At 47.1% G+C, this 24,076-nt stretch overlaps 1 protein-coding gene across 2 annotated transcripts; it reads left to right on the forward strand.

The window, feature by feature from the left end:
• Positions 1 to 134: 134 nt before the first annotated feature.
• RSPH1 (radial spoke head component 1) lies at positions 135 to 22,859 on the forward strand. Of its 2 annotated transcripts, XM_025379269.1 has the most exons (9): positions 135 to 356; positions 3,427 to 3,540; positions 3,643 to 3,748; positions 10,164 to 10,254; positions 10,818 to 10,953; positions 13,936 to 14,007; positions 18,030 to 18,183; positions 19,314 to 19,463; positions 22,474 to 22,859. In XM_025379269.1, exons 1-9 carry the CDS (start codon positions 303 to 305, stop codon positions 22,524 to 22,526), a joined length of 930 nt encoding a protein of 309 aa, XP_025235054.1. In that variant the 5' UTR covers positions 135 to 302; the 3' UTR covers positions 22,527 to 22,859. The 2 variants fall into 2 exon arrangements, with proteins under 2 accessions (XP_025235054.1, XP_025235055.1); XM_025379270.1 differs by lacking the exon at positions 3,427 to 3,540.
• The last annotated feature ends 1,217 nt before the right edge of the window (positions 22,860 to 24,076 follow it).

The following is a 24,076-nucleotide window of genomic DNA, read 5'->3' on the forward strand; positions in this document are numbered from 1 at the left end:
CTCGTTGCTATGACGGCACCCCAGTGCTGCCACTGGCTCCACCTCGTCCCTTCCGCCCCGCCTCTCTCTATTCCCGGGCGGTGATTGGTCGAGGCGCCCTTCCCGTTGCTATGACAGTACGCTAAGGCTGCCAGTGGCTCCTCCCGCGCCGTCCGCCTTGCCAGTCCCAGCTCCCCATCTTCCCGGCCGGGAGGGAGGCGGGGCCGGCCGCGTCTCCATGGCGACGCAGGACGCAGCGGTGGAGGCGGTTGCTACCCACCTGCTAGAGGCGTTGCGGCTGGGATCCAGGCTGGGGCGAGACCATGTCGGACCTGGGCTCGGAGGAGTTGGAGGAGGAGGGAGAGAATGATATTGGGGTGAGAGCTTCTGATGAGAAGGGACTTCCCGGGGTGCGCAGCGGTGGGGGAACCTCGAGGTTGGGTTTGGAGAGTGAGGAGGGGCAGAAGCCAGAGGTCTGAGCCACAGCTCCCCAGGAGGCCCTGGCAGGGACGAGGACCACGCCAGACACACCTACGTGCATCCTGGAAGCTGGTGGTGAAAGGTGAAATGACATCTGGTTACCACATCCCGCCTCGTTCTTCCCCCACCCCCATCCTGCCTCCCATTAAAGGCAAAGATTTCCCAGCAGAAGGCTTTGGAAGTTTCCTCCTCCCTGTGTTAATTCCCATCGAGGTAGTTTTCTTAGATGAGCAGATCATCCCACGCTGCCATACTGCCCTTGAACAAGTCATTTCTGTAGCTGAGATTTGCTCCCTCGGCATTTGGATGCATGGAGGAAAGTTGCTTCCTGGCAGACTCCAAGAAATGCTGAGGAGGCCCTGGGCTCAGAAGAGGGTTCCTGAAGGTATTACCTTATAGGTGTATCCTCACATGTGCTTTCTTCAGTCCCTTCTGAACTGACCCAGGTCTTTGGAGTTATTTCCTGGCTTAGGCAGCAGAGAGGAGAAAGAGCTGCACACCCAGCCTGTGAGCTGGGTTCTGTGTGGGAATATTTCTACCACCCAGAAAGTAGTTCCTCCCTACTCCATAGGGTGACCTCTCCATGGCTGACAGGTAGGGAACCTCAGCCGCTATGGTCTGCATGCACAGTACAGAGTTGAGGTACTTTCAGAATTAACTGAAAAATCTAGCCACTCTGCAGTGGTGCTGTCAGTGCCTGCCCAGACCTTTTTGCTAGCTCTGGGCACTCATCTCCCAGCTTCTGCCTGATTTGCTGCTCAGCTACCACTTCTGTGCACTGGAACTACCTGCCCAGTATGGAGAGCCAGAAGTGCCTGAAATTCACATCCAGCCAGACAGCCAGTAGCTAGTGCAAGAAGCAGGACAAAGTCTGCAGTGCAATTGATGCCCCTAGAGTGCCTGCTGGATTAGGCCAAGTCTGGGACTTCACCTGCAATGGCATCCTTCCTTAGCTGCCTGCCCTTTCATGTCTTCTTCCCTGCCCTCTTTACTACTTTCTCCCAGGAGAGCGCTGAAAAAAATCAGGCCAAGCGCAGTGGCTCACGCCTGTAATCCTAGCACTCTGGGAGGTTGAGGTGGGCGGATTGCCTGAGCTCAGGAGTTCGAAACCAGCCTGGGCAACACGGTGAAACCCTGTGTCTACTAAAATGCAAAAAATTAGCTGGACGTGGTGGCAGGCACCTGTAATCCCAGCTACTTGGGAGGCTGAGGCAGGGGAATGGCTTGAACCTGGGAGGCAGAGGTTGCAGTGAGCCGAGATCACGCCACTGCACTCCAGCCTCGGTGACAGAGCGAGACTCCGTCTCAAAAAAAAAAAAAAAAAAAAAAAAAAATCGCTTGTTCAGGGTCTGCCTCTAGGTGAGCCCAACCTGTAACACTTGCACAGACAAACAAGCTTTCTAGTTTATCTCCTCAAATGACCCCACTGAATTTGTAACTTTTTACTGCCTATAATTTTTAGGTTCAGATCACATTTGGGGTCATTTTAAAGGATTTCTCTCTCGTTCAGCCACCCCAGCGGCTCAGTGTTGGATGTATTGGGAAGCCTCTTGGATGGAAGGAGGGGACTTTTATACATTTTGATGTAAACTAACCCTGAAACAAATCTGTAAGGTCACCAATTTTTATCTTATATTCTAGGCAGGAATTAGTGGGCCAAACAGTGCTAGAAAAGGGAAAGAATTGAACAGACATTTATTTCTAAAGTCCTCATTGTAGTGTGTCAGTACTTGTGTTATAATAAGATTATATGCATCCAATTCCATTTTTAATTTTAATTTTTAATAAATTTTATTATGTATATTTAAGAAATACAGTGTGATATGAGATACCTGTGTTAAATCATTACTGGATGCTTTCAGCATGTTATTATTTACTACATTCACTCTATACCCATGTATTAGGTGGTAAGGAATTTATTTTCTGAAGGATAGGAAAATTGCAAGCTTTGGTTACATTTTTTATTGATTTACTTTTAAGATAGACACATAATTGAGCTGGCATGGTGACTCATACCTGTAATTCCAGAACTTTGGAAGGCCAAAGTGGGAGGATCGCTTGAGTCCAGGAGTTTGAGACCAGCCAGGGCAATATAGTGAGACCTTGTCTCTACAAAAAAAAATTAAAAATTAGCTGGGAATGGTGGTGCATGCCTGTAGTCCCAGCTATCAGGAGGCTGAGGTGGGAGGATCACTTGAGCCTGGGAGGCAGAGGTTGCAGTGAGCTGAGATTGTGCCAACTCCAGCCTTGGCAACAGAGTGAGGCCCTGTCTCAACAAAAACAAAAACAAAAACAAACCATAGATAGATATGTAATTATTGCAGCATTGGGTCATGAGTGTTTGAACCTTAAGTCTCTCGCTAGGGATTTTAAAAATAAGATAAACTTAATCGACAAGAGAGCCCTGTGTACTCCTCAGTGCACTCCTACCTGTCCCTTCCATCAGATATTCCTCGCAGGGCAAAGGTCTCTTCAGGCCACACCCCACCCCAGGGATCATTTGAGGGAAGAGTTGCTTCTCTCAGGGCATTTGCCTTTGAAATCATGGATTACTGAAGGAAGCAAATGGGGAGGTATTTTTGTGTGGAACTATTCTACCTGCAAGTGCTATTTCAAGCATGTTCCTCCTAAAAACACAGCTTAGAGTATCTAGCATTTTTCACAAATTGGTTAACCTTGTTTACAGGGTAAAGGATTATCACAGTGATTGCAAGCTCCTTGCTGGAGGGAGGGAATGAGGCTTCCGCCCTGGACATGTGCTGGGGTGTGGCTTTGGACCAGTGCCTCACCTAGCCCAGGCGTGGTTACCTACCTCAGCTGTAAGGTGGGAAAGGTGGGACAACTGAGTATAGTGCCAAGGATTTAGTATAGTGGGATGATTCAAGGGTATGATATTTATAAAATGCTTAGCATCTGGTTAGCGCATAATGAATGGTAGCTGTAATAGTGTCAATTTTCATTACCCAGGAATATGAGGGGGCTCGGAATGAGGCAGGCGAAAGGCACGGACGCGGGAAGGCGCGGCTACCTAATGGGGACACCTATGAAGGGAGCTACGAATTCGGTAAAAGACATGGCCAGGTCAGAACCGTTGACTTGACTGGATGGTTTTCTCTGTTTAATGCTCTGTTAGTAAATGCTACATTCAGCAATGACATGAATGATATAATCAATGTGTTTCAGGGGACCTACAAATTTAAAAATGGTGCTCGATATATCGGAGAATATTTTAGAAATAAAAAGCACGGTCAAGGCACTTTTATATATCCAGATGGATCCAGATATGAAGGTAAAATGTTATCACTAAGCAGATTTTTGTGTTGCAGAAGTTTGTTTTTGTTTCTTTATGATTGAACTTGTCTGTGAATACTGACATGTATGAGAAAGCTGAAAGTGCTCCAGATTAGTCATTCAACGAACAGATTGTGTTACTATATTCACAGGATTGACGCAGAAACATGAAAGCCTTGTAATTAATTAACTCACTAATGAATCCGTAGTGGGAAATCTGTCCCTGTGGCCAGCATGTCCATGTTCTGGGAGCAGACAAAAGGGAGGCTGCTGGGTGGATGCAGGCCTCGGAGCTGGTGGACCCACGGCTTCAGCTGCTCTGCGGCATTCATCTTCCTGAACCTGTCTTTGCATTTTCCATTTCTGACCAACCCCGCATCTGACGGATGTGTTATTTCTTTAACTCGAGTGTTTCCTTACATCAGGGCTTCCTGTCTGGGAGTCGTCCTGCCTTGTTAAACTGACTTTTCCTATCTGTGCCGTAATTCCTTACAGGCCAACGTTACGTTTGAGGAGGATTCTTTTTCCTTTATTTCCAAGAGCCTCCCTGCTGCCCCTTGTGCCATTGTCACCTGGTGTGATCACACATTAGTGATATCCCAAACCTGGGAAGGGGGACAATCAGGGAACGTGCTGTGAGTCTTCAGAAAGTGTATGCAAAATTCTGTGTTCTGGGCTTTTTGTTTTTTCCCTAGGAAGAAGGAAATTGTATAGTTTTCTTCAGATTTCCAGAAAGATCTGTGGCCCTGTCCTTGTACTCTGGTGACAATAGGTGTGACCTTGCCTCAGCTTTCTCCTCTGTAGCATGGTGAGGCATCTGCAACCGTGCCTGATCCATAGTGAGCGCTCAGTAACAGGCTAGGATGAAGGTACCACGTGTGACAGCATCACTTCTTAGTGAGGAGGACATATTCTTAGAAAGTGCAAGCTATAGTTGCTTGCTTTGCTCCTAGATAAAATAAGAACCAGTAGGTGGTTCTTATTTTAATAGATGTCAGTGATGATTCTGTCCAATTCTGAAACCACGATGGAGGGTGTTAATATCGTCCCTGTTAGACAGAATTTGTTTTGTTTTGTTTCATAAATCCCAGAAGGCTTGCTCTATAAGAAGCACCATCTGCTTTTTAAATCAACTTTAAACAATTTAATTTGGGGCTTAATTTAACTCTTTCCAAATTCTTATGCACCTAATCTCATTCTTGTCCCTTTTGATTTTAGTGTAGATATCGATATAATTTGAACAACACACACACACGAAGATATTTAGAATAAGGGATTTAAGGAATTTTGAATAGGAAGGTTTAAAAGGGGTAACTGTTTCTCTGACACCAAATGCATGGATTTTCTATGCTATGTACTTCTCCAGTCTTCTGTGTACACCAACTGAGTTTCCAATGATGCAACTCCATTCTGACACCACCCAGAGTTAGCACAGACCCCACAGGTTAAGGGCTCATTTTCCAAGACTGCCCCACTTCAGATGTCAACATCAAGTTGTGGATCCCTAGGGTACCCATGCTTCTATCTGACTCAGCTACAAATTGGGGGTTCCTACAACACCCTACTCAGGTTTGATATGTGCCATAGTGGCTCATAGGACTAAGGAAAACACTTTACTTAGGTTTACTGGTTTACTGTAAAGAATACTATAAAGAATATGGACGAACAGCCAGATGCAGAGGTACACAGGGAAAGGCCTCGAAGGTTCCCAAGCATAGGAGCTTCTGTCCTTGTGGAGGTGGCATGCACCATCCTCCTGGCTCATGATACGTTTACCACCCCAGAAGCTCATCAAATCTTGCTCAAGAGTTTTTATAGAGCTTAATCTCCAGCCCCTTCCTTCTTCTTTCCCAGAGTTGGTGGGTGGGGCTGGAGGTTCCAACTTTCTTATCACTTGGTCTTTCTGGTGTTCAGTCCCATCTTCAGGCCATCCTGAGCCTCATTTGCATAAGTTCAGGTGTGGTCAAAAAAGTCTCATTTTGACTGACAAAAACATTTCTATCAGTCAGGAAATTTCAAGGGTTTTAGGAGCTCTGTGCTGGGAACCATGAATAAAGACCAGTATTTCTTTATTATGCCACACTAACATATAAAGCTCATCTGGTAACAGTTGGGATTTTTGATTCTCCAGATGGCTTTGTATCTTAAAGGGCGCAAGGTATAGCCACTACCCAGAGACTTACTCTTTGACAAAAGCTTAAATAAGTATCTTACTTCATTAAGGCAGTAATGGAAACTGAGGTCAGATTGTAACATAGTAAGCCAATACTCTTCCAATCACAACATCTCAGTTAATGTGTGACTGAGTTATTCATAACAGTGTATCTTGGCTGGCTGCCATCACAATGGGCCAGAATGGTTTTGTGCAGGTCAGTGTGTTCAACGTCAGAACCCTGCAGCCTAAAGCCCAGTACCCTACCTGTCTCCCAGATGGTCAGACAAGTCCAATTAGGGAATCCAGGAACCAGCAGAGGCTACAGTGCTGCAGGAGAGGAGCGGGGAGACAGTCCTGGGTGGCGGGTGACTTGGATACAGGCAGGAAGGCAGAGGTTTTTAGGGGTAGTGGGAGATGAGATGGAGGGGAGAGTGGGTGCCAGATGTTGGGGAGGCCTGTACCCCATGTACTGATTCTGAGGGTTGGGGGTTTAGGGCCAGCTGAGGACTCTGAGGTTAAGGAGGAGAAAGAGCATCGCTGTTCCCTCCTGGCCTTGTTACCTGTCAAACAGAACTCATCAAAACACAGAAGTTTAATAATGACATTGTAGAGAAACGAGAATGATATGATAACTTGAAGCTGGGTTTTTTGGAAGCTCTCAAATGGCAGGAGCTGGAAAAATGAGCGCTTGACTCTTGGGATGCTTGTGGAGAAGAGAGCATGGTGTTAGAATCAGACAGACTCCAATTTTCATTTCAGTCTTGCTACCCACCAGCTGTGGGACCTTGGGCAATGCATACAGTCTCTCTGCTTTTCAGGTTCTGCATCTGTAAAACCGTATTTCAGCTATTACACATATCAAATGCTGTGGCAAGTGCACGGAACCCTGCCCAGGGTCTGACACTGCGTGTTTCCCCATAAGTGTGGGCTTCTTCTCTCCTGTGTTTGACTTACCCAGCAGTGTAGGGAGCCAGCTTGGCAAGACCATGGGCCAGCATGGCACACCAGTGACCAACCAGCATTTGAGGTGGGAGGAGCATCTTGGAGAGCTTCTCATTTTAAATTGTCTTCAATCCCAAGTGCCAGACACACTGCTCTACCCGAGGAGCACCCAGCTCCACACCAACCAACTGACCCACCAACCAGCCAATCAAACAGCCAACCAGTCACCCAACCAGTCAACTGACTAGCCAACCAACCAACCAGCCAACCAACCAATTAACCAACGAACCATCTAACCAACCAACCAACTAGCCAGCCAGCCAACCAACCAACCAACCAACCAGCCAAGCAAACAGCCAACAAACCAACCAACCAGCCAACTGACTAGCCAACCACCCAGCCAACCAATTAACTACCCAATCAGCCAGTTAACCAACCAACCAACCAACCAACCAACCAAACAGTTAATCAACTAACCAACCAACCAGCCAGCCAGCCAACCAACCAGCCAACCAGTTAGCCAACCAACCAGCCAATCAGTTAACCAACCAACCAACCAACCAACCAACCAATCGGTTAACCAACTAACCAATCAACCAACCGGCCAGCCAACCAGTTAACCAACCAATCAACCAACCAACCAACCAACCAGTTAACCAATCAACCAACCAACCAACCAACTGTGGGAGTTACTCCTGAAGAGAAATATAGTTGGAAAAAAACCTCAGTTGACAAGGTTAAGAATGATCAGAAAGTATAGGATTGGGGTAGAAAGACTTTAAAAAAAAAATTAAGTGCAAATTTAAAGCCACGATAATAAAGTTTATAAATGTCATTCACCTCAAAAAAGGAAACTTGACTCATAGCTGTTAGAGATGTGCCTCAGCAGGTGACTTTTCTCTGAATTACCTTCTCCTTTTGTGCAAGGTCCCTGTGGTGGCATTACAAAATGCTGGGCAGAGCCTCTTAACAGGTTTTTTAAGTAGATTGGGACTTTAAAACATTTTGCTCACAGTCCTCATGGTGCAAAACTTAGTGTCTTTTGCAACATTATTGTTCTCTTTTATTTTTGAAAATTTTCTGCAAAATATATAATATATTTTTCTTGCAATGACACCCTGGAGACCCTCTGACATGGCCAAGAGAGGAGGGATATAATAATGTTGTCATGATCTTTTGTTGGGAAGAAACCAAATGATGTACCTGTTTCAGCTGAGGTCTCTGTGCCCCAGGGCTGTGCTGGAACCACTTCATAATAGCTCACAAAAACCCATTCTATGCATCTCTTCCCAGCTCCATGTGTAGCTTGAAATTGGCCACAGTGTGAGTATTTACACCACATAAACTGGCAAATGCTACAAATCCAGGCACATCACTGCCCCTTAAGATCCAGACAAATCCCTCTAGGTATTTGCACATCCTCGTGGTTACTTTAGGTTCAGGGACCTAAAGTATTTTTTACCGAATTATTTCAATTTGGAGATCTTCATCTCTCTTGTTCATGTTGTTCCTGTCACACATCACATCATGGGGCCTAGTCCTCTTCCTTAATTGTTAGCGGTTGCCACCTTCCCTCTATGAATTTTTGGTAAGTCTGCTCTTTTCTGAATGACTACCCACTTTTTGAAGTTGTGCCATGTAGCTTTTTGTGCTGCCTTCCCTGTCCTCGGCTGCTGCTCAGGTGCCAACCTCCCATCCCCAGGCTGGTGCTGGCACCCTGGGGACATGCACTGTCCTTTGTACAGCTGTTTGTTCATCTCACAAAGTGCACAGGACATTGTAGGTGCTGAGTAAATACTGGAATGATTGAGGAAATAAATATGTAGAAATTCCTTCTGTAGGTAAATTTTGGGGTTATTCACGTAAACAAATATTGCTTGAATAATTAGCATTTTCTTAGCCTATTGGGTATTCTTTATCTTCATGTGGAAGTAGGTCCAGTTTTTGTGTAAGCCAGAAGCTTATATACATTTTGGGAACCCTCTTTAAGAAAAACAAAATATAAAGTTGGTATAAAAGTGAATTTTCATTTGTAATGATAAATCAAAATAAGTTAAAAATTTAAAAATACCACAAACATCACAGAATCTAAGTAGGCTGAGTTTTAATGTCTGACATACTTCCAGAATAGCTTTTCTCTACCTTTTGTTAGCTAATACTCTTTGAATGCTTCTCCATATGGCAACCATTTTGTAATGTTTTCTATAGAGAGAATACAAATATAATTCATTCTTTTCTCTTTGATCAATAAATTGATCAACACTTGCTTTTTATTATTCATAGTCTCAAAACGTATCATTTAGCTTAATGACTTGGTGTAATATGCACGTTTTTAAGAGATGTCTCCTTTGGGAGACCTCTATTAATTTTCTTTCATATGTGAGCTGTAAGATTTAGGACATTTTGAGTTTTCTAGTGCAGGGATTCATACTGTGGTTGACAACAGTAGTTTGCAGTTGTCTGCATTGTGGAGTAGTGTTATGAGTTTTATGATATCCTTGCCAATTTCAGTACTTCCTACCAAGCCTCTAAGGACTTAGCAGAAGCCTGTATGGAGGTGAGGAGGTGAGGGAAGAGGCATGGCTCAGCCACGGCATGGCACCGGCGGATGGAGCTGCTGTGCAGCTGGGATTAGGGTGGCACGTTGGAGCCAGATGATTGGGTGGGAGATAGACTGAAATGCTGGCAGGTGGCTGAGGATAGACGATCAAGCCCTAGAGTTGTTGCTGGATCACTAAACATTTGCAAGGTAAATGAAGTGTGGTGGTAGGATCACTGGCAATGGGTCAGACAACCCTGGTTTGTCTCCCTCCTTGTTGCATCTTCGTGGTGCTTCTGACTAACCTGTGAATTGTGCTTGTTAGTACATGCAGGTGGCTGTGGCCTACATCCACACACCTCACTCTACCTGTACCCCGTGAACGCCTGACTCAGCCCTCCTTTAGCCCACTCTCCACCGTGACTATGGCCCACATCCATACACCTCACTCTACCTGTACCCCGTGATCCCCTGACTCAGCCCTCCCTTAGCCCACTCTCCACTGTGGCTCAGCACCCATGCCATCTGGCACAAAAGGAAGAGAAGTGGAGGGACATTAGAGTGGCAACAGACAGCAGCCTTGGTCGGTGCTGTTAAAAGTCTCTCTTCTGCAGGGTTTCCTGAGCAGAAGGGGCCTGTGTGTGCATGGGGCCCTGAATGTAGCTTCATTTGCTTCACAACACATCCACCTCTGCCATGGTTAACAATTTGAAGACATAGTACAGGGCATCGATCCCTTCTTCTCACCTGGGCTTGCCTTTGTGTTGTTCCTTTCAGGAGAGTGGGCAAACGACCAGAGGCACGGCCACGGTGTATACTACTACGTCAATAATGACACCTACACCGGAGAGTGGTTTACTCACCAAAGGTTCGGTTTCTATCTTGAGTCTTATGGGATTTGCTTATGTAGTGAGAACATGATGTCTGCAGATTGTTTACACTTATTAAGGAACAGAATCATAACAAAAGCCCAGTTACCAACTCTGCCAGGCAGGTCCAATCTTCCTATGGCTTTGAGGCAAGGATGCCTTTCTGTGCAGGTGTAGACTTAAGTAACTGATATCTGTACCTCAGTTGGGGCTGAGCACATGAGTCTTTCACTCAAGAGCCCTAGGGGAACCTGAACCAGAAGAGCCACTGGGGAACCTGAGCCGCAGCTCCCACTAGCTCTGCCTCTTCCCTGGGGAAAGCGGCCGACACACAGAGGCTTGCCTCTGTCCAGCCGGCCTGTCCTCTGTGCCTCTGGCAATGTCCTGTGCTTGGGGCACACTGAGCAGGGGGCACCTTCTGACTAGACACAGATACAGAAGCTACATCGCTCTTGAGCCTGCATCAGCCTGGGCCCCCCTCAATGTCAATGTCTGTGTTTTAAACCTGGGAGATTTTTCACTATGCTGGAACAAAATACCATGTTCCCCTTGTCTTAACCAGGCACGGGCAAGGCACCTATTTATACGCGGAGACGGGCAGTAAGTATGTTGGCACCTGGGTGAACGGACAGCAGGAGGGCGCGGCCGAGCTCATTCACCTGAACCACCGGTACCAGGGCAAGTTCTTGAACAAAAATGTAAGTCCATGGGAAGTGACATTTGCCAATAAAGTACAAAATAACCCCCTCTGGCAGCCTGTGCAAATGTGTGACCGGAGAATACTAAAAACTCACAGAAAACTGAGTCCAGCCTATTCAAATGTGGGGAACAAGACAGCTGTGCCATTCTCTGAGCCTCTGGTACCCACAGAGGACAGAACTGGGGGGAGGGAGGGTTTGGCCCATTTCTCTGGGTCTCAGTACAAACTCCCACTGTCTTTCAGCGGGGACCTGTTGCATTGTTATAGAACACGTGCGGGCATTGGAACCTCTTGTGTGTATTCCTTCTCATCGGTAAATCAGATACCAAATATCTGTTTCCTGCAATTGAGCGTGGGGGGGGGGGGGTTGTGTTTTGTTTCTCTGGAAGGGGTGGTGCGCCATCCCTGGGGAGGAAGACCCCCAGCTCCCTCCTCGTGCTGCAGGCCAGCCTGCATGCTCCTAGTCGTGGTGGGAATTGAGGCTGCCGAGGGCCTGGCCCTGGGTCTGGAGGCTTGCCAGCTTCCAGCACCCACGGTGGGCCGTTTCTGCTCGGAAGACTTGGTGGTTCCTCTTGCCCTTCTTGTACAGAGAAACCTTGAATAATTCAGAAGCTAATACTCAGGCCGTTGTGGCAGCTCTGATCAGGGGTTGAGCAGAAACTTTCCCTGAAGAGAGAATTTGCGAGCAAATTGGTGGTGTTAGAAGTTGACAGAGGGAATGTTTAGCTGATTTAATGAAGTCTCTTCAGACTCTTAGAACCCAGTTTTCATTTATATATAATTCATGCCCTAACCACAGATTTTACTTTTAGTCTTCATTAAAACAGCACATTCCCCTCAAACCCACACATTGTTTATATAATTCCCAGCAAATTTTTATGGGTCTTTTTGGAGGAGATGGGAAGGTGGTTGCAGAGGAAGGGAATTTGATGAAAATGAATCTGGAAGAATCAATCAGCTTGTCCAGCCTAAACCAGTCTGAAAAACCAGGGTTAAAATGGAGGCTTTGCTTTGCTAGTTAGTAAAAAACTTTAAATTATACAAATAATACACAAGTACATTTCAGTTGTAAAGCATTTAAACACGAGGATCCGGCCCCACTGCCCTGGGCCCAATCCTTCCGTGCTATTTCTATGTGTCATGTAAGTACATTCTAATACAGTCATCTGACACAGAATTATTGTTTGGGGGTTTTAATTACATAATTAGGATCATACTGTATCGGGATACAAAAATATACATAAAGATACATCTTTGTCATTTTGCACATTTGAGACTATTATGTAGGTTAGATAATGGAATTGTGAAACCTTTGAGGATTGGCATTTAAAATCACAATCGGTAGTGCCCGTTTTCCTAAAAACTGGTGTCAGTTAATACTCTTGCCAATAGAATATGAGTCTCTTTGGCATATATTCTCATCAACATTGGATATTCTCAGTCTTTAATGTTGTTTTTGTTTTTTTCCAATCTTAAGGGTAAAAAATGTCATCTCATTGTTTTAATGTGTACTTCCCCGATTACTAGTGAGGTCAAACATCTTGTCACCCGTTTATTGCTGGTTTGTGTGTCTTCCTCAGAAAATTCCCTGTACATGTCCTTGTGGACAAGTTATCAGTACTACAAAGCTTCAATAATTAAAACAGTGTGATACCAGGATGCACACACACACACACACCCCCCGATGAAGCAAATTAGAAAGTCTAGAGACAGGTTCCAGTACATAAAATAATTTCACACACAATAAGGATGTCAAATTAATAAAGGGATGATGGGAGGAGTCAAGACATAGTGCTAGGAACTCTTGATAATTATTTGGGAGGAAAATAATAGTTTTGCCTTCACACAGATGAAGATACTTTCCAGAAGAAGTAAAGACTTAAGTGTACCCTAGGAAATATAGAAAAAAATGTCGATGAATATTAACGTTGAAATGAGGAAAGAGAACTTTCTAAACAGAAATAGAAAGGAAAAACCAGTAAGTTTAGCTTCATAAAAATAACTTCTTATAGATTAGAAAATGCTGTAAAGAAAATCTGAGAAATGACTGTCAAATGGAAGAGAATATTTGCAACGTTTAATATATAAAGTGTTTTATCAATCAATGTGATTTAAATGGCTAAAAATCTTGAAAAAAATGCAGGCTTACTAACAACTGAAATGAAGTGAATTAAAATTGTGAGACCCCGTTGTTTTATATAAAAAAACATGTAAAAATAGAAAATTTTTACACTCCTAAAATCAAGAGTTTGAGGATCTGGGACTCTTAAGTGCAGTTGTGGGAATGAAGTGATCAGAGCCTCATCTAATCAAAATACATGTATGCTTTTGTCCAGAAATTCTGAGAATTTAAGAACGGTATCAAAAGCGTACATAAAGTTGTAACTCAGAGTATGTTTACCGGAGCGTTCTTTGTAAAAAAAAAAAAAAAAAAAAAAAAAAAAAAAAAAATCAGTATCCCAAATACCAACAATGGTAACTGAGTAAAATAGGTTACAATCCATAGATGAAATAAAATACCAGGTGGCAACTGGTGTTAGGAAAGAATATTTGTAAATATGAGAAGTAGTTCATGCCCTGTTTCTCAGTAAAAATAGAGTGTGAGTTAGTATGTACAATTATGATCAGATTTTTATTTAACAATGTACACTAGAAGCAAAGTTACAAATAATGCATCAACATATTAGTAGTAGTTCCATCTCTAGCTAGTTTGCCTGTGGATGCTGACTCACTGAGGTTTTCTGAAAATGAATACAGCACTTTTATAAAAAAGTAAAATGTGGTTAAAGTTTTCAAAAGTAAACAAAACAGGGCACATACTTCCCAATTCCATTAGCCATGCGTTCATAAAAGCATTCTTTAATGCATGTTAGACTTTACCCAATTTTGTGATTTGAGGTGGGTATTGTGGTGGTGACATTTTTATTTTGTATTTTCTGCTGGGTGTTGACATTTAAGAATAGTTTCTCTTTGCTCGCAGCCTGTTGGCCCTGGAAAGTATATATTTGATGTTGGGTGTGAACAACATGGTGAATATCGTTTAACAGATATGGTAAGTTGCAAAGCATGTATGGGGTTTTTACATTAACAGGCAAGTAGCTGCTCAAAACTATTGATCCTACAAGGTTGGAGGTGATTTGCCTAAAAGTTCTGCCAACTCTTAGGAACTTTCCCATTTTCATTTTCCTTGGTTGCATGTGTTAGTACAGAACTAAATTGCCAGAAGCAAACAATATCATTTCCCAGTTATTGCAGAACTCTAGACTTTGTTGATAGATACCGTTTTTGTCAATAGAAACTAATCCTGGCTGGGCACAATGGCTCACGCCTGTAATCCCAGCACTTTGGGAGGCCGAAGTGGGTGGATTGCTTGAGGTCAGGAGTTCGAGACCAGACTGGCCAACATGATGAAACCCTGTCTCCACTAAAAATACAAAAATTAGCTGGGCATAGTGGTGCACGCCTGTAATCCCAGCTACTCAGGAAGCTGAGGCAGGAGAATCGCTTGAACCTGGGTGGCGGAGTTTGCAGTGAGTCAAGATCACACCACTGCATTCCAGCCTGGGTGACAGAGTGAGACTCTGTCTCAAAAACAAACAACAAATAAACTAACCCTGAGTGGGAGGGTTCTAAATAGTATTAGGTCCCAGAAGTGACAACTGAATCTGTAACTGGTGTTGCCACAGTTTGTCCAATGGCTGTTAGCTTGTCTGGTGTGCGGCATGCTCCTCTGAACGTGCCATTGGTAAGTCTTTCTCTCTTTTTTTCCTTTCCAATATCTAACATTAATATTAACACCACATTAGGCCAGGCGCGGTGGCTCAAGCCTGTAATCCCAGCACTTTGGGAGGCCGAGACGGGTGGATCACGAGGTCAGGAGATCGAGACCATCCTGGCTAACACAGTGAAACCCCGTCTCTACTAAAAAATACAAAAAACTAGCCGGGTGAGGTGGCGGGCGTCTGTAGTCCCAGCTACTCGGGAGGCTGAGGCAGGAGAATGGCGTGAACCGGAGAGGCGGAGCTTGCAGTGAGTCAAGATCGTACCACTGCACTCCAGCCTAGGCGACAGAGCGAGACTCCGTCTCAAAAACAAAAAACCAAAAAAACACTACATTGGCATTCCCTGGTCGATAGTAAAGCTAGTCAGCTAATATTGCCATTATGAGGCATCAAGAGATGTGTATGTGTGTTGAGGTGGGAATATCTGTGTTCCTGTTCCTCTCATTATTAATGTCTGACCAATCCCTGTAGATAATTAGCAATTCAGTAACCTTTCCTGACCCTGGTGCTGGTTTTGATCCTTTTGACTTATTTCCTTAGCTGAGGTCATTCTCATGGTAAGAAGTTTTGAGTTTTAAGGAGGAGCGTGAACCTGGCAGACACACGCGTGGAATCATGCTTTTGTTTGCTTTTTGGTCTCTGAAGTTTTCGAGGCGTCCCTTCCTAGCGAGTTAAGAATATATTATTGTACACAAAGTCTCCCATATCTGCATACTTCCTTTCTGAAGAAAGCCGGGGAACGGATTATTGGGGCCCACCATCATCACATCAGTGCCCTTTCAACCTGGGTTAGTCCTTTTTGTGCTGCTATAAAGGAATTCCTGAAGCTAGGTAGATTATAAAGAAGAGAGGTTTATTTGGTTTACGGTTCTGCAGGCCGTACAAGAAGCATGGTGCCAGCAACCGCCTGGCCTCTGGGGAGGTCTCAGGAAGCTCCCGCTCATGATGGAAGGTGAAGGGGAGCTGGCACCACAGCTCAAAAGCGGAGGAAAAGAGAGGGGAGGAGGTGCTGGGAATTTTTTTTTTTTTAACAACTAGTTCTCATGTGAACTAATAGAGCAAGAACTCACTCATCACCACAGGGAGGGCACCAAACCATTCATGAGGGATCCGCCCCCTTGACTCAAGCACCTCCCACCAGGCCCCACCTTCAACCCTGGGGGTCACATTTCAACATGGGAATTGAAGGGGACAGACACCCGAACTGTGCCGCAACCTGAGCCGAGTCATCTCATTTTGTTTTCTCGTTGCTGTGTCCCTCTTCAACCCCTTGGCATCACCCAGAGGCCCTGCTTTAAACCGACTCCTCGTCACCTTGGGGTTGGCTGTGAGGCTGGGGAAGGCCCCCCTTGGTCACAGGAGGTAGACGTCACACTGCGGGGAGCTTGGAAGGCTGCGGGAGATCCTGTGCACGAGGGTCTGTCCTGCACCTGCTCTGTGCCGCCCACTGCTGTCTCTACCTAGTGCTCCATCCTTTCACCCCAAGGGCCCTGGCCTGGAATCCTAAGTCTAAACTCATCACCAGTTTTTCAATTCAGTGCTCTCCACAGTTTTTTTTTTTTTACATGGAGTTTCGCTCTTGTTGCCCAGGCTAGAGTGCAATGGCGCGATCTCGGCTCACCGCAAACTCCACCTCCCGGGTTCAAGCGATTCTCCTGCCTTGGCCCCCCACCCCCGCGCCGAATAGCTGGGATTACAGGCATGTGCCACCACGCCCAGCTAATTTTGTATTTTTAGTAGAGACGGGGTTTCTCCGTACTGGTCAGGCTGGTCTCAAACTGTCGACCTCAGATGATCCGCCTGCCTCAGCCTCCGAAAGTGGTGGGATTACAGGCGTGAGCCACCGTGCCCAGCCCTCCAGACAGTTTTATAAACTTTTCTCGTTTTTCTTCCTAGAGTCTGTTAGATTCTAAAACTGAAGGGAGTCTTTGAATCTTTATCCCGTAACCTCCCATGATCGAGTGACTGTCTATGCTCGGTTGCTGCCTCCCGAGTGGCCAGAGTCTGGACATCCCCAGGGCACTCTCGGCCCTGACCTCAGCCACCCTCTTTTCCTGATTCCTGCTCCTGCGATATTCTGCTTTCTGCACATCACTCTGGCCACGGTTATTTAGTTTCCCAAAACAGCCCGTGGTTGCTCACGGTCCGCCTTCTTGGCTGTGACCAGAATCCTGTGTGGCCTCACAGTGCCCTGTCTTCTTTGCTGCTGCTTCTCCTGCTTTGCTCCAGCTAAAAGGAACCACTGGCTAGGGGCAGGTCCCTAGCAAATCAGAAAATGAAATGGCCAAAATGCTTGATTTTGTTGCTAAGTATGAGGCCCTACCTCCTCCGAGCATGGATTCTTCATGCACCACAGGGTGCTCTGGTCTGGGTGGACGGCAGCTTCCTATAAGTCATCTGCATCTTACAAAACATAGAGGAATTTGACATACTGTCCTCCCCCGAGGTTCCACTCCATTTACGTGTGTGTGTGTGTGTAACCTCTTACACACAGAGTCAGAAGCTTAAGAAAGACAGTCAGCTTTAGGATTCGATTGTGACAGGGATGTATTTAGTCTTTTGCTGGGATTTCCATGGGGTTGGACACCTCTCACCTGTTCCCTGAAGGAACCTATTGGTTAAATGGATATATTGTCAGCACTGGTAATAACTGTTTAGGTTTACCGGTGATTGAGAAAGTTTTTAAATTTGTGCAGTGATAAAAATAAAGCCCATCTTATTAAGTGCTTTGCAGCTTTAGACTCTACTGGAAAAAGTTCCTAGAAGTCAGTATTTCAGGATGATGAGAGGAAGGTAGAAAGAGCATCAGTAACATCTAAGGGAGAATTACTGATATAAGCCCCAAGCCCTGTTGCTGTTTAGGAAAAGCCACCCATGAAATAATGCAGCAGCAACCTGAGGGCTTTGTCAAAGGCCACCCACTGTGCTGTGGGGATGGATTAGGATGGAACAGAAGAGCCTCCGTGTTCTCTTTCCCTGGTAAGGGGATGTATACCCTCTAGAGTAGGGGTTGCCAAGCTGCAGCCCATGGCTCACACCCTGTTTCTTTTTAGATTATGGTTTTATATGTACATTTATATTTCTCACCCTGGCTCTTTCGAGATCCGTTCTCAACCCTGAGATTATACCACGGATAGTCGGCAACTGGTCTGATTCCTGAGTGACATCCTAAAAAGGCCGAAACACAAGCCAAAACCTGTCTTTCAAAACCTGTCCTTCCTCCCTCACTTTTAATATTCCAGACCAAGATGACACAAATGTTGGTAAATGTACATTTTTGCACTTAAAATAGGAAAGAGGAGAAGAGGAAGAGGAGGAAGAATTAGTAACTGTTGTTCCAAAATGGAAAGCTACCAAAATCACGGAACTGGCCTTGTGGACACCATCCCTCCCCAAGGAGCCGACCTCTACGGACGGACCTGGCCAAGAGGGTCCAGGAGCTGAGAGTGTGGGGCGCCCCTGGGCTGTGGGGTGGAGGGTGTGGGGCACCTTTGGGCTGTGGGACAGAGGGTGTGGGGCACCCCTGAGCTGTGGGATGGAGGGTGTGAGGCGCCTGTAGGCTGTGGGGTGGAGGGTGTGAGGCGCCTGTAGGCTGTGGGGTGGAGGGTGTGAGGCGCCTGTAGGCTGTGGGGTGGAGGGTGTGAGGCGCCTGTAGGCTGTGGGGTGGAGGGTGTGAGGTGCCTGTGGGCTGTGGGAGTTGTGGACATCCTGTTTTCAGGCCAGCTGTAGTTGGACTCTCTGAAAATCAGATGCTGGGTCAGTTGAGTGTGCGGGATGTTACTAGGGAGATTTGGGATTGGAGGACACTCCCGGGGAGCGGAGGGGAGAGGAAAGAAACAGGGTTGATTGGACAGAGGCAGAGGCGTGGCCTCCACGACCTTGCTTCATTCCATGGGGAGCACTGTGGCGTCCCGGGGACCTTTATCCCCTCACCTAGGTCAGTGAGTGAATGTGGGTATGACCCCTGGCTGGCACTGACAGCAGCTGGGGGGACAGTCCTTCCCTGAAGAAGGGTCCGCATGGTGCCTCCATGTCCAACCCAGTGGTCTTCCTGGAAGTCCTTAGTATGCTGGGGAAAGTTGAAGGTGGCTACACTGGGTGAGATCCCTTCCATGACAAGCGGAGGAAAGCCAAGTCCGACTGGCTCCGTGAAAGAACGCTCATGCTGCTAAGAATGTCTCGGCTCACGTGACTGGGAAGCTCGGGGACAGCCCACAGCATGGCCGGGCAGCCTCTGCCCTCTGTCCCAGCTCTCCTCTGTGCTGGCTCCTCTGGCTGGCACTCTCAGGAACCCCAGGGGACGTCTCTTTCTCAATAGTCTCATCAACACCCTCAGGAATGAAAGTTATCAGACCACCTGCTCCCATCCCTGAGCCACTGACTGCAGTGGGGCCTGGGTTGCTCCCCGGGCCAAGCCTGGGCTGGGCTGGGTGGATGTTGAGATGGGGAACACAAGGTGCTGCCAGTGGGAGGGGGAGGGTAGGGGCACGGCAGCCTCGGGGACAGCTGCCCTGCACAGGTCTGCAGGCTCCATTGTTCCCAGGAACTCAGGCTTCTGACCTGTGTTTTATCTCAGGTGCAGGAGAACCTGGGGAGGAGGCCCAGGCTCTGCTGGAGGGCTTTGAGGGTGAGACGGACATGAGGCCTGGAGATGAAGATGCAGACGTCCTCCGGGAGGAGAGCCGGGAGTATGACCAGGAGGAGTTCCGCTATGACGTGGACGAGGGTGAGGTCCCTGCGCAGGGAAGTGGGGCGAGGGCCTGCCCACAGGGGCCATGAACAGTGGGATTCCGCTTCCCTCCACCAAGGTCTGCCTTCAGCTGGGCTCCAAGGACTTGGGGAAGACTTAGGGGGCCCCCTGTGAGCCCTCACTGGAGCCATTGCAAAATATTACTCCCTTGCACCCTCCTGCAAGCTAGGCTGCAGTGGGAATGGCCTGGGTGTGCAGCGGTGCCCATGCTCTTTATCACAGGAGGACCGCCCCCAGGCCAGAGAGCCCAGTCAGACATGCAAAGCCTGGCATTCTTTTCTTGCGTGATTTTTTTCTTTTTTCTTTTTTTCTTTTTTTTGAGACAGAGTCTCGCTCTGTCACCCAGGCTGGAGTACAGTGGTGCGATCTTGGCTCACTGCAACCTCCACCTCCCTGGTTCAAGCAATTCCCCTGCCTCAGCCTCCCAAGTAGCTGGGATTACAGGTGCATGCCACCATGCCTGGCCAATTTCTTTGTATTTTTAGTAGAGACAGGGTTTCACCGTGTTGGACAGACTGATCTCAAACTCCTGACCTCATGCAGTACACCCACATCGGCCTCCCAAAGTGCTGGGATCTCGGCCTCCCAAAGAGCTGGGATTTGCATGATTTTTAGCAGGGCTGACTCACCGGAGTGTGGTTTAAGATGAGTGGTGTTGGGAACTAGCTCTTTTTAAATGGGTTTGGATATAAGATTAATCTAGAAACTTCTGCCTCTGCCACCTCATAGGGCAGGGATCTGACCTCAGTTCTGACTGACTGAAGCTTCGGGTTCCTGGAATCTTTAAAAATCTTTCCCCAAGTGCTTGTGGGCACTTGCAGAAAGCCCAGAGAGAGGACTCTCTTCCCTTAACACACTTTTCACATCTGACTGAAAGAGGGCATCATGGTTGTGAGGGAAACGGCCGTCTGGGAACAGCCTGGGCATGGTGGCCTCGGGCACAGGGTCTGCAGTCCCATTCCACTTAGGTTGTCTCTGTTGCAAATTGAGAATATACTTCCCATTCCTTTGAAAATAATACCTGAAATAATGAAATCACATAAAGCATTTTCTCTTAGATGCTTGAAGCACGCATAGACTTTCGCGATCGGTAATTGCCCTGAGCGCTATAGCGATGCACTCAGTGAGGCGGTGCTGAGGCGCAACGTGGGGTCAGGTGGAAACCTGGCTTTGCCAGTGAGCATGGTCTCTGCTTCTCTGACTTGCACAGGGTGGACAGAGTGAGCCCCGGTGGGTAGGGGGTCCACAGGATTCTGTTAGGGCTGCGCAGCTAGAGTATGCGCGGTGTCAGAGCATCATCCAGCTGTGCCCACAGATGTCAGTCCTGAGCCACGTGGAGCACAGCTGGAGGGGGAGACACTGGGTTTGATAGGCAGTGTGGAAGTGAGGGGCTGGGCTCTCACCCTTCAATACCTAATGGGAAGCTGGAATAAAGGAATCAGTGAGTTCCCTGCAGTGACAGGGACGTGTTACCACCTACGCAGGAGAGGTAATGACTCACCTGGGGCAGGACCAGGATACTCTGGGTTAGCTGGGAGGGAGGTGACAAGGAATGGGTGAAACCAGGAAGGAAATTCCAGGCAGAGAGCAGAGTCTGACAGCAGAAGAGTGGGAGGTAGGGAGGTGGCCCCTTTCCCTTGGAACCGGATAGCCTTTGAACCTGATGGTGAGCCCAGTGGACGAGACCTCTGGGGGCCGTAGGGATTGCCTGTATCAGGCTTGCTTTCTGAGCTTCTCTGGGGCAATAAGGATGGGTACCCTGGAGCCAGGCAAGGCAGGAGGCCCCAGAAACTTTGGTGGAGGAGATCATGAGGGGCATGGAGCAGGAGGGATCCTGAAAACCAGACTGGGAGAGGTGGGACCCAGTGGATGATGCCCAGTACCAGCGGGCGTCTGAGACTGTGGGTTCATGCACCAGCCTTGGACAGAGGGAACACCCCCTTAACTCAGTGGTTTTGGGGGCTCCAGGGGACATTTGCAATGTCTGGAGACTTGGGAGGATGGTGAGGGAGATGCTGCTGGCATCTGCGTGGGTGGAGGCCGGGGACGGTGCTGAATACCCTTCAGGGCAAAGGACAGCCCCCAGCAAAGGGTCACCCAGGCCATGGTGTCAGGAGGGCCCTAAGTGAAAAGGGAGTAATACAAAATAGGCTTAGTTGGCAGAACATTTACCAAAATAATCCAAGTTCAACATGTATTCATCATGAATCCCACATTACATTGGAGACTTACCCTACTAATTTCTTCTTTAATATACCCAACAGTGAAAGTTACAGAGTTTAATTAATAATAAAAAATAACTCCACCTTTCACAAAACACTTAAATGTAGCATCTTATAAGAATGTGGCAAATTTCTGCTTTTTTTTTGAGATGGTGTCTTGCTCTGTCGCCCAGGCTGGAGTGCAATGGCACGATCTCAGCTCACTGAAACTTCTGCCACTAGGTTCAAGTGATTCTCTTGCCTCAGCCTCCCAAGTAGCTGAGTTTACGGCATGTGCTACCACGCCCAGCTAATTTTTGTATTTTTAGTAGAGACAGGGTTTCACCATGTTGGCCGAGCTGGTCTTGAACTCCTGACCTCAAGTGATCCGCCTATCTTGGCCTCCCAAAGTGCTGGGATTACAGGCGTGAGCCGCTGTGCCCAGCCTGCTTTTCTTTTAATTAACAGCCAAGCAATTACATGTCTTATCCACAAAGCTGGCTGTTTTGGACAGGTGTGCAGGCGTAAGAGGATTACTGATGTTACTGAGGATAGTCTTGTCTTAGCATTTACTTTGAGTATGTATTTTACTTATTTTATTTCTATTACCAAAAGAAAAAACTGTTGAAATGCATATGAGATAAAATTTAACATTCCATTTTTGACTGATGAATGCTTAATAGTTATAATAATTTTTTTTGGCAAAAGATCTGTTAGTGAATAAAGACTTTAAAAAATAGAACAAAGTAAATAGTGATATACTCATGTTTCTCTTTTCTTTTCAGGAAACATTAATTCTGAAGAAGAAGAAACCAGACAGTCAGACCTCCAGGACTAAGATGAAGTGAGCCGAGAGGAGACTGTGTCATAAGAATGCTTCTGTTATTCGCCGGGCGCGGTGCTGTGTACATGTAGTCCCAGCATTTCGGGAGGCTGAGGCAGGAGGATCGCTTGAGTCTGGAAAGTTGCAGTTGCCGTGAGCCGAGACCCTCGCCACTGCACTCCAGCCCGGGTGACAGAGCGAGACCCTGTCTCGAAAAATGAACAAAAACAAAATCCTTCTGTCAGTTAACAATCTTTATTAGAGGATTTTTAGTCTCTCTTTCTCAGCTGTGTGTTAAGTTGGTTTACAATAGCAAATAAACCTCTTCATTATCCTTTCTTTCTGAAATAGCCTCTGCTTCAAGTTTTGTAAACTGAAGGTTACCAGGTGGTTTTGCCATGGCTTCTCAGTGGTGTCTTCTCCTTGGATAGAGAAAACTGTAACTCTGCGGGAGACGGTGAACGGAAGTTTGGCTTCTGGCTGAGCTGGGAGAGTAATTCTGTACCCAAACCTCTCGCTCGGATTTCCCACAAGGGAGGTAGGAAGCACTTAGAACACGAGGATTGCCATATGCAACGCTCCTCAAATGCAGCATGATGGGTACACGGCTGGCTCGGGTAGGAGATCGCCCGCTGCCCTACAGGGCTTTCTCCCACTCCTTCCCCTCTCCGTGTGGAGCCCAGGCCACTGTGGAGGCCCTGCAGGTGGCTGGGGAGAAGGGCCGCCCGCAGGCCAGGCTTTGGCCTGTTTTGCACACGCTTCGGTTTCTTAGTGTGCTGGAGGCTGCCGCCTGCACCTCGTTCACATTTCTTGAGGACTGTCTCAGACTCTGCCTCTCCTTTCTCTCCCCAGCGCCAGGCTGCCCCCTTCTTCCTGGGCAGGTAAGTGAGCACCTCCCAGGGGAGCCCGACTCCCCATCTTGCATGACTCTGCTTCAGTTACTCCCCTCCCCTGAGTTACTCAGAGGGCAAGTGTTGTCAGTTCACCCCAAAATGTCCTTTCGAGTTGGTTTAACAAATGTCAAGGACATTTTCAGTTCATCCCTGACATCTTCAGTTCACCCTGAAACAGCTCACCCCAGACACTATCAGTTCACCCCAAAATGTCTTTTAGAGACATAATCTGGGGGCTATGTCTCTAAACAGGGGGCATGTGGAGACAAAAATGGCTCCTTCTTGGATGCTAACCCACCATGTTGACGTCTGCTCGGCCCCAGTCCCGTGAACACCTCCTGGTTTCCGCTTTATCTTCTGTCTCTAGCGTAAGAACATGTCAATCCTGACGTTACCGCACAAATTAGAGGCCATAGTGCACATGGCATTCTTGCTGTCCTGAAGGTTGCGTTTGTCTTGCTGGAGCGTGTATGCTCTTTCCCTGTGGTATATAAGCCCCGGGTCTGGGGAGTAACAGTGCAGAGAGTCACCTGTCCTGTGGGTGCCCAGGGTTACGCTTCCATGTGTGACTGCCCCAATACATCAACCCATACTGACAAGCTGGATTTGTCTGCCTTCTCCTTTGGTTTCTTGGCTCCTTTGGTATTTGGGGACTACTTTGCATACATGGCC

Source organism: Theropithecus gelada, chromosome 3 (assembly GCF_003255815.1).
Source record: "Theropithecus gelada isolate Dixy chromosome 3, Tgel_1.0, whole genome shotgun sequence".
Taxonomy (NCBI): Eukaryota; Metazoa; Chordata; class Mammalia; order Primates; family Cercopithecidae; genus Theropithecus; species Theropithecus gelada.